General features: G+C 39.7%; 1 protein-coding gene across 1 annotated transcript; it reads right to left on the bottom strand.

Moving 5' to 3' along the window:
- Positions 1–5,710: 5,710 nt before the first annotated feature.
- On the bottom strand, positions 5,711–6,697 carry LOC122700350 (olfactory receptor 7D4-like). Its single transcript, XM_043913182.1, has one exon. It carries the CDS (start codon positions 6,695–6,697, stop codon positions 5,711–5,713), a length of 987 nt encoding a protein of 328 aa, XP_043769117.1.
- Between the last annotated feature and the right edge of the window lie 4,376 nt (positions 6,698–11,073).

Below are 11,073 nucleotides of genomic sequence, written 5' to 3'. Positions count from 1 at the left end.
TGTCTCTTGCATTGGCAGACAGATTCTTTACCACTAGCACCTCTGGGAAACTCCTTGACTGCATAGAGATCAAATGTTTATAGACTCATATCAAAACTCTATCAGTGAGTGGCAAGTGATAACTGTATAATTATTGCTTTATATATTCCAAAGTAATAATAATAGAAATAAAGTGCACGATGAATGTAATGCGCTTGAATCATCCGAAAACCTTCCCCCCAACCTCTATCTATGCAAAAATTTTCTTCCATGAAACCAGTCCCTGATGCCAAAGGTTGGGGACTGCTGATTAAAGATATTGGTAAGATGAGAAAAGAAAATGAGCCTGAGTACAGAACATGAGAAATAATTGTATTATTTGTCGATGATACTGAGGACACTAAAGTGAAGCAACAAAAAGAATACAATCAATACGGATCTCTTAAGTTTTATCAGTAAGTTCAATCTGCTTCAAAAACATTTGAGCAATGTAATAGATAAATTCCATCACATGAGGAATATATTAGACATTACCTGGTGCGTATCACTAGTCAGCAGTTAATGAATGAGTACTTGGTCAGGGGAAATTAAGTAGGAGCCTACAATTCAAAGGAAAGAGCAGAGAAGAAGCAGAGCTTCTCTGGAAAATAAGTCTTATTGGAGAAAGACTTTAGTAGAGTCTAAGAAGACAGAGAAGGAAACAGCAAGACGTGGAAAACACTGGTGTCAGTAGAAACTAAAGCACCTTCAAAGTACAGGGACTTCACTGCCTTAGAATAAATCAACATTTCCCAGTCTCACTCTGCTAGAGGTAAAGGCTGATATCCACTTTCTCCCTGCTTTTTTTTTTTTTCTTACTCCATGGGCAACACCCTGAGAAACATACTCTGGCATTTATCACTGAAGGTTTCTGTTCTCCATTTTCTGTCCTTGGGAAGTCCAGTTGAGTTTTCATTTGGCTGGGCTCAGAGAATTATATCTAAGGGGTAAAAGAACACGCTTATGGTTTGCAGGGTCTCGGGGGTGGGATTCTCACAGCTCCTCATTAAATGAACTGTTCTATTGGCCTTCTACTCTCCAAACAATTCAGCTCCCTTGAGGTACAAAGATAAAAGAATGGAAAATTTTCAACTAGTGCCATGTCTGTGCAAGTAGCCGTGGTGGGAGATGAACTGATTTCTCCACTACTGCCTTTGGGCTTCCCTAATAGCTCAGTTGGTAAAGAATCCATGTGCAGTGGAGGAGACCCCAGTTCAATTCCTGGGTTGGGAAGATCTGCTGCAGAAGGGACAGGCTACCCACTACACTGTTCTTGGGCTTCCCTAGTGGCTCAGCTGGTAAAGAATCTGCCTGCAGTGTGGGAGACCTGAATTCAATCCCTGGGTTGGGAAGATCCCCTGGAGAAGGGAAAGGCTAACCACTCCAGTATTCTGGCCTGGAGAATTCCAAGGACTGTACAGTCCATGGGGTCGCAAAGAGTCAGACACGACTGAGCAACTTTCTCTTTCATTACTGCCATTAATTAAGATGGAACACCTGACCAACACATTCCATTGCCAAGTGGAAATTACTAGTGGGGTGTTTCATGGACACATCAAACTCAATCTTTCCAAGAACAAATTCAGTGTTTTTTCCTTTCTTCCTTTTTACCTTTTTTCGCTTTTACCTTTCTTCCTTCCTTCAGAAGGATGAGATAGACATTTTCCAGTCAATCCTATAAAAGCGTTTGAATCTGAACCCTGAACCTATTCAGAAGATAAATAATCATTTTTAAGTAGGATAAGAAGGCTCAAATTCTTAATATCACAAAACCACCATAGTGGAAAACCTGGATTGGAAATAATTTATGAGGAAAAGATATGAGAGCCTTACTTATTACAATTTTGGTAAATTGGACAAATAGCAAATGAGTGTATAGAGAGACTCTTTTTTTTATTTGGGACGTTATATCATAAAACAAATCGGTTATGCAAATTTTTACTTTTACTTGAAGAAAAGACTGCTAAATCAGTTTGGGCTGGTGTAACAAAACACTATAAATGGGGGAGGGGCTTGTGAACAGTTTTTTTTTTTTTAAGTATTTATTAGAGTCCTAGAGGCTGGAAGTCTGAGATCTAGGTTCCAGGATCACTGAATTCTGATAAAGACTCTCTTTCGGACTGCTGACTGTTCACTTTTCATCGTGTCCTCACAGGGCAAAGAGCAGAGAGAAAAACAGCTCTCTCATGACTCTCACAAGAGTAAGAACCCCATCATGAGGGCCCATCCCCCTGACAGCATCAAATCCTCATTACCTCCCCCAAAGAACCACCTCCTAATACCATCACCTTAGAGGGAGGTTTCAGCATATGAATGTTGAGGGGACACAGGTATTCATTCCATAACAAGTATTAATGGGGAAATGAGAGGTTCTATGGAGACTATGACAAAGCCTTTGACTTTGAAGAGGGAAGACTTTGACTTTGAAGAACAAGAATGGGCTTCCAAAAGAGGGGACTTGAAGGGTGAAGTAAGTCATAAAGAGAAAAACAAGTATTATATATTAACACATATATATGACATCTAGCCAAATGGTACTGATGAACCTATTTGCAGGACAGGAATACAGACTCAGACATAGAGAACAGATTTATAGACACAGCAAGGAAAAGAGAGGGTGGGATGAATTGAGAGCAGTGTTGAAACATATACATTACCACATGTGAAATAGATAGCCAGTGGGAAGTTGCTGTATACACTGGGAGCTCAACTGAGTGTTCTGTGACAGCCTAGAGGGATGAGATGGGGTAGGAGGTGGGAGGGAGACTCAAGAGGGAGGGAACGTATGTATATTTATGCGGGATTCATATTGATGTATAGCAGAAACCAATACAATATTGTAAAGCAATTATCCTCTACTTAAAAATAAATTTCAAAAAATAGTCAGTTCCCACAATTGAAAATAATGATTCTTTTCCCAGTTGCCAGACCCAATGTCTCAGTCACAAAGCCTAGAGATTAAACGGATTAAGTAGGAGATGAGATCCCCTTTTGGAAGCCCATTCTTGTTCTTCAAAATGGTAACACTCTTCAAGGATGTAACTTGGTGACCAGTTGATTCAGTTTTACTCCAGTCCTGGTGTGAGCAAGGATTCTTCTTTACAGAGATGAATATTTATGCATTTATGTTTGCCTTTCCAGCCTGCAGTGCCTTGGCAAACACAAACATTCAAAGACAATGCATCATCTGATTTTTTAAAAATATTTATTTATTTATATTTCTTTTTGGTTGTGCTGGATCTTTCTTATTGCCTGTGGGCTTTCTCTAGCTGTGGCAAGTGGGGGCTACTCTCTAGTTGCGAGAGTAGTGATGACTATGGGCTTCTCCTTGTGGTGACTTCTCTTGTTGTGGAATACAGGTTCTAGTGTGGATGGGCTTCAGTAGCTGTGGCTCATGGGTTCTAGACCATAGCCACAGTAGTTGTGGTGCACAAGCTTAGTTGCCCCACGGCATGTGGAATCTTACTGGACCAGGGATCAAACCCATGTCCCCTCCACTAGCAGGTAAACTCTCAGTCACTGGACCACCAGGGAAAGTCCCATCCAATTTCTTTATGGTGAAGAAGATGGGAAAATAAACATTCATCAAGACATCTAGTAGTTTGAACATATTCTGTACCCCCTGAAGCTGTTCAGTATCACGTATATCCAGAGTGGCAATTCTGTGATTCAATTCATACTCTCTTGAATTCTAATCCAGCACTCTGTCCTGGCACAATACCTGGACATATGTCCTCTTTCAGCCAGATTTTGTCACCATCTGGATCTTGTGTTTCAACCTCAGTAAATTCACCTCTAAAATGAGGCAACTAGAACCAACAATTTATTAGCAACTGACCTGTTCTAATATGCTTGGCCTTGCAGTTTTTCTGTCTCTAGTGATACATGCGCATACCTTATTTTGGAAACATACTAAGTATATGCAGAAAAGTCAACCATGCTGAAAATCAAATAATTTATTTGCCAGTGTATTTTCTGTTTGGACATAGAGCATGATCTGATAAACACTGAAATCCAGGATTTAAGCTTTAAGAAGGCAAAGATTTTTGTCTTTTTTTCCTCCCTTCACTTCTGTGTTCCAGATATTTGCATCAGCCTGGCACACTGAGCACCACTCAGTAACTGTTGAATAAATGAATTTGATAAAAACTAGCAATGGTATTGATAATAAGCTCTATTTCATAATTCTTATTCAACTATTCTGAGTCTGTACTTGAAGTGGCTGGAATCAACCTGCAGGACTGGAAATCCAAACCAATTTACAGTGATGGATAAGTAAAAGGAGGGATGCAGAGAGTAGGACTGAGGTTAATAGTGTCATCATTGTAAGAGGTGAGGACAAAGTACTCACTAGGCAATTCTGACCAAAGTCCCTTGCAGAGAATGGATGAGAAACAAAACTTGATGTGACTAAAAGGCAAAATTTCTTGTTGGAGAGAGTGTGGAGAAAAAGGTACCCTCCTATACTGTCGGTGGGAATGTAAATAGGTACAGCCACTATGGAGATTCCTTAAAAAACTAAATATAGAAGTACATATAGAATATGATCCCACAATCCCACTCCTTGGCATATAACCAGAGAAAACCATAATTCAAAAAGATACATGCACTTCAATGTTTATTGCAACACTATTCACCAAAATTAGGACAAGGAAGCAAGCTAAATGTCCATCAACAGAGGAACGAATGAAGATGTGTACGTATATACAATGGAATATTACTCAGTTGTGAAAAAGAACAAAATAATGCCATTTTCAGCAACATGGATGGACCTAAAGATTATCAAACTAAGTGAAGTAAGTCAGACAAATATCATTAGTATCACTTACATGTGGAATCCAATAAAAATGATACAAACAAACTCACAAAACAGAAAGAGTCATAGGTCCCAAAGTCAACCTTATAGTTACAAAGGGAAATGTGGGGGATGATAAATTTGGAGATTGGAATTAACATGTACACACTACTATGTATCAAACAGACGACTAATAAGGACATACTGAATAGCACTAGGAACCCTATTCAATATCCTGTATAGGAAAAGAATGTGAGAAAGTGTGGACATACATACAACTGATTCACTTAGCTGTATAGCAGAAACCAGCAGAACATTGTGAATCTACCATACTCCAATAAAAAAATCTTAAATATTCTGTGGTAACCTATACAGAAAAGAATCTGAAAAAGAATAGATATGGATATATGTATAACTGATTAACTTTGCTGTGCACCTGAAATTAACACAACATTGTAAATCAGCTATATTTCAATAAAAATTTTTTTTAAAAAGGCAGGATTTCAAACACTTGAATGACAATATAGTATACTGAGTAAATGCAAGCTGTTGATTAATTAAGCATAGGTATACATTCTAAAATTCAATGAGTGGTCATTTAAAAACATTTTGTCTACATATGTAAAATTATTAAATAATAGCTGAAATTCTAAGTTTATGAAATGTTTCAAAACAATTCTGATATTTTTTTAATGAACTAAATGCAAGATATTTACATTAAAATATATATGCTCAGTTTAAATAGAATACATGTTTATCCAAATCACACACACAAGAAAGAGGCAGGACTTCTTTTCTTTTTTTTCCATTTATTTTTATTAGTTGGAGGCTAATTACTTTACAATATTGTAGTGGTTTTTACCATACATTGACATGTAAATCCGAGGCAGGGCTTCTTTAGCCCACTACTGCTATCACTGTCGGCTCAAAACCCTTGGATCTGTGTTCCCAGCGATGAACACAGAGTGTTCTTGCAAAGACTTTTTGTAGAGCCCTCTTGATGTCTCTGTTCCTCAGGCTGTAGATGAAAGGGTTCAGCATGGGAGTGACCACAGTGTACATCACCGAGGCGATCATGCCTCTCCAGGAAGATGAATCAGAACTGAGATACACACCAAGGCCTGTCCCATAGAACAAAGAAACCACAGACAGGTGAGATGCACAGGTAGAAAATGCCTTATATTTCCCATGAGCTGATGGGATTCTCAGAATGGAGGAGACAATGCGGGTGTAGGAGAAAAGGATCCCTGAGAAGGGAACGAAGCCAAGAAATCCAGTCACCATATACAGCAAGATGTAATTGATGAGTGTGTCTGAGCAGGCAAGTGTGAGGACCTGAGCAAGTTCACAATAAAAGTGTGGAATGACCCAGTTGGTACAGAAGGACAGCCGCAACATCAACAGACTCTGGATCACGGAGTATGACAAGCTGGTGAACCAAGACACCAGAACCAGCAGGCCACAGAGGCAAGGGTTCATGATGACTGTGTAGTGTAGAGGGTGACAGATGGCCACAAAGCGGTCATAGGCCATCACAGTCAGCAGAAAAGTGTCCACACCTCCAAAAACCATGAAAAAATACATCTGTGTGATGCAGCCTGCATAGCTGATGGATTTGCTCTGTGTCTGGATGTTCACAATCATTTTGGGGACTGTGGTGGAGATGAAACCAATGTCAGCCAAGGACAAGTTGGAGAGGAAGAAGTACATGGGGGTGTGGACACGGGGGTCTGAGCTGATGGCCAGGATGATGAGCAGATTCCCAAGCACAGTGACCACAAACACAGATAGAAACAGCCCAAATAAGATGTGCTGCTTTTCTGAGTCCTGGGAAAATCCCAGGAGTAAAAACTCTAAAACACGTGTTTGATTTCCTGGTTCCATGTTGCTTATGCACCAGCTAGATGATTGAAGAAGGGGGAAAAAATGAAAAAACAAAATGAAATAGCCACTGGACAGCCTCTAGACTCGCTGTGTGTGTATTAGTTGCCCAGTCCTGTCCTACTCTTCGGGAATCCATGGACTGTAGCCCTCCCAGTTCCTCTGTCCATGGGATTCTCAGGCAAGAATATTGGAGTGGGTTGCCATTCCCTTATCCAGGGGATCTTCCCAACACAGGGATAGAAGCCAGGTCTCCTGAATTGCAGGCAGATTCTTTACTGTCTGAGCAACCAGGGAAACCCAGAGTCTACTTCTTTAACTTCTTAAAGTGGAGGATTGGGTATAAGATACTTAACATGACAAAGCTTACAAATCCTACATTATGTTATTTGTTCTATGCAGCATTTCAACCACTGTCCACTGATCTTTGGGATACTCATCCACCCTCTTGAACTCTGGCTTGTTGTTGTTCAGTTGCTAAGTTGTGTCTGACTCTTTGCAACTCCACAAACTATATAGCCCACCAGGTTCCTCTGTTCATGGGATTTCCCAGGCAAGAATACTGGAGTGGGTGGCCATTTCCTTCTCCAGGGGATCTTCCTGATGCAAGGATCAAAACCATGTCTGCTGCTTGCAGGCAGATTCTTCACCACTGAGTCACCATGGAAGCCTCTATCTCTGGCTTAGTATCATCAAAAAAAAAAAAAAAAAGTTAGAGCAGAACTTCCCTGGTGGCCCAGTGAATAAGAATTCACCTGCTAATGCAGGGAACATGGGTTTGATCCCTGGCCCAGGAAGATCCTACAGGCTGTAGCACAACAAAGCCCATGTGCCACAACTGCTGAAGCCCTCATGCCCTAGAGCTCATGCTCCATAAGAGAAGCTTCTGCAGTGAGAAGCCCACACACCGTAACTAGAGAAAGCCCCATACAGCACCAAAGACCCAGTGTAGAGGAAAATAAGTATGTTTTGTAAAAAAAAAAAAAAAAATTATTTTTAAATTAAAAATTGAGAGCAAATTTGGACCTTTGAGATAAATGGTTCATTCTTGCTCTAAGGCAAAAGTGGTACATGAGGTCCAGTGAAATACAGTAACTTGTTCTAGGTTATTTGCCTTGTCTGGGAGCCAGAAAAGCGTCGATAATGATGCCTCAGAGGTGAGAAAATTTGTCAAATATCTAGACAGAGAATTGTGGGATGAGTAGGACTAAGGTTTATTTCTATGGAAAAATAAAGGAAATATTTTCACTAAATAATAAAACACATTTACAAATTTTTAACCTGGTATACCAAGAACATTGAAGACAGGAGGAGAAGGGGGTGGCAGAGGATGAGATGGTTAGATAGCATCATTGTCTCAAGGGACATGAGTTTGAAAAAACTCTGGGAGATAGTGAAGGACAGGGAAACCTGGCATGCTGCAGTCCACGGGGTCACAAAAAGTCAGAAATGACTTAGCAATTGAACAACAACAACAAATACCAAGGACAATCAATATCTTGTAGAAACAGGGCTATTTGTGGATATTTGTCACATGATGAAACACCCTTCACCTGTGATGTTAAGGGACTGGTTAAAATGTCCAAGGAAAGCATGGCCAAGTCTTCAAGTCTTAAACCATTTCATTACCATTAGATACTAAAATCATCACAAAAAAATTTTTGTTCTCTATGGTGCTCATTAAACATTTGGGAGGAAAGAAATTGCACATTAAATATTTGGGAGGAAAGAAAGATATCTGAGATAGTCTCTCAAATTCTCTCAGGCTATTTACATATGAACCAGAAAGGGTGAGTCATATGCGGCACCCACATTATAGTGATGCTTAGAAAGAGCTAAGAAGATGAGGACACTCATCTAGAGTCCACCTGCACTCTGACTCTCACCACCCCTGGTCCTGGGGGTCCTGTACCCAGAGAAATGGGTCCTATAACCAGCAATAAGAAATAGCATAAGACTGATTCATACTGAAGGGCATTGATATTGAAGGACAAGGAAGCCTGGAATGCTGCAGTCCATGGGGTGGCAAAGAGTTGGGCACGACTTAGTGACTGAACAACAATACAATGATTGTCAGTGTTCTGTTTGCCTTGATACAAGTGTTTTTGCACACTTGCTATTCTGTAATGCCCCTAATTACAAAGGAGAAAGACCACCATTGGCTGTCATCACTGTCAGTCTCCTACCCAAGTAGGAGGATGAAGGATGGGTAAAATGGGTGAAGGGGGTCAAAAAGTGCAAACTTCCAGTTATGAAATAAATAAGCCATGTGGTTGTAATGTACAACACAGTGACTATTTGCATATTTGAAAGTTGCTAAGAGAGTAGACCTGAAAAGATCTCATCACAAGAAAAAATTCTTGTAATTTTTTCTTGTGTTTGTGATCTTGTGGTCTGGTATTAACTGGCTTATTGTGATCATCTTGAAATATAGAGTATTGAATGTCTTCAAATATTGAATCCTTATGGTGTACATCTGAAAATAATATAGTGTTAGTATGTCCATTGCCAGTCAATAATTAAAAAAAATTTAAGGCAGACAGTGTCTTTGGAAAGATAAAAAATGACCATATCATATGCAAATTGTTTAATTATAGATGACTATTTTCATTCAATCTAATGCTTTGGGCAAGGTGGGCAGCTTGCAACAGTCTCTAGTGACTTCTGATCAGCTGAAAGGCAGTCTACTTTTCAGGGCTCATATTTGAAGTATGATAGTTTGTAAAAAGATTCCCTTGAATTTTAGTAAATGTGGTTTGTTCTCTTGCATTCCAACTTGCTTTATTCAACAGAGTAGTAGAGAGTATATGAGAATGCCTGAGGTTTTCAGTGTTCCCTGGAGTGTGTTGTGCAAGTTAATGGATCAACTGCCTTGGAAAAGAGGAAAGTAATTTTATCTCCTAGTGATGTATTGCAGGCTTGCCAGGTGGCACTGGTGATAAAGAACCTGCCTGCCAATGCAGATTGTGTAAGAGATGAGAGTTCGATTCCTGGGTCACGATTGCAGATCTATAGCAGAGGTTTTAGCACACAGGAACCCTCCACATGGCTACAGCGAGTAAACTTAATAAGTAGATGAGTGTACAAACCAATATTTCTCCATTGTTGCAGCTCATCAAAACCTCTGGGTGTTTATGACTCCCAAACCTTCAACAACCCTCTCCCTCAAGGAAACTACTAAATGGAGAGAAGACAAAAGAAATAAGATGCTAATATTAATAAAAGAAAAATAGAAAGACAAAAAAGGAATATAAAGTTTCTGCTCATTAAATAACCAAGTCCAGGCTTCCCTGTTGGCTCAGTGGTAAAGAATCTGCCTGCCAGTGCAGGAGACACAGTTTAATCCATGATCCGGGAAGATCCCACAAGCAGTGGAGCAACTAAACCTGTGCACCACAGCTATAGAGCCTGTATTCTAGAGCCTGGAAATCACAACTATTGAGCACCTGGAGCCCGTGTTCTGCAACAGAAGAAGCCACCGAAATGAAAAACCTATTCATCACGACTAGAGAGTAGTCCCTGCTTGTTGCAATTAGAGGAAAAAGCCTGCACAGCAACAAAGACCCAGAATAGCCAAAAATAAATTAAATGGGCAACATATTCATTCCCAATGTTGAACCATCCCTAGTCCCAACAATTTAGTCTACTTGCTCTTGCCCTGTTATCTACTTATTCTTTCACCTGGGATCATTCTTCTTTTCAGTTTAATTTTTTATTGAAGTAGAGTTGATTTAAAATGCTGTGTTAATTTCTGCTGAAGAGTGAAGTGATTCATTTATACATATGCATTTTTTCTATATCCTTTTCCATTATGGTTTATCACAGGATATTGAATATAGTTCTCTGTGCTATACAGCAGGACCTTGTTGTTTGTCCATTCTGTCACCTGGGGTCTTTACCCAGGAAAGTACCAACAGTTGCTTTTCTACAGTCTTTATCTGAAGTATCAACATATGTGTCTCTGACTTTCTGTCCTAATTATCTAAAGGCACAAACAAGGTAACTGAGAGACTAAACAGGGAAATTATACATTTACAAGAAATTTCACAAATGATGAATTATCACACAGCTATTTTTCTGCAATCATAAGTTAGGATACTCATCATCTTCTGATTTCCCTTCCTGGAATTTCTTCAACATTTATATTTTGAGTCCTTTTACTTTCACGTGAGGTTGCTAAATACGTTTCATCTCTGAATGAGGAGATTTTGCCTTTTTTGTGCTCTCCCCTCAAACACTTGAGGATCTCCTTCCAGGACAGAGCAATGGTGTGTGCGTGCTTAGTCATTCGACACTTGCAACCCCATAGACTGTAGCCTTCCAGGCTCCTCTGTAAATGGGATGTTTTCCCAGCAAAAATACTCGAGTGGTTTGCCATT

This window comes from Cervus elaphus, chromosome 9 (genome assembly GCF_910594005.1).
Source record: "Cervus elaphus chromosome 9, mCerEla1.1, whole genome shotgun sequence".
NCBI lineage: Eukaryota > Metazoa > Chordata > Mammalia > Artiodactyla > Cervidae > Cervus > Cervus elaphus.
This window is presented reverse-complemented; position numbering and strand designations above follow the sequence as displayed.

Excerpts from the sequence above, each read along its gene's own strand:
- LOC122700350 (XM_043913182.1), bottom strand. The coding sequence starts at position 6,697 with ATGGAACCAGGAAATCAAACACGTGTTTTAGAGTTTTTACTCCTGGGA.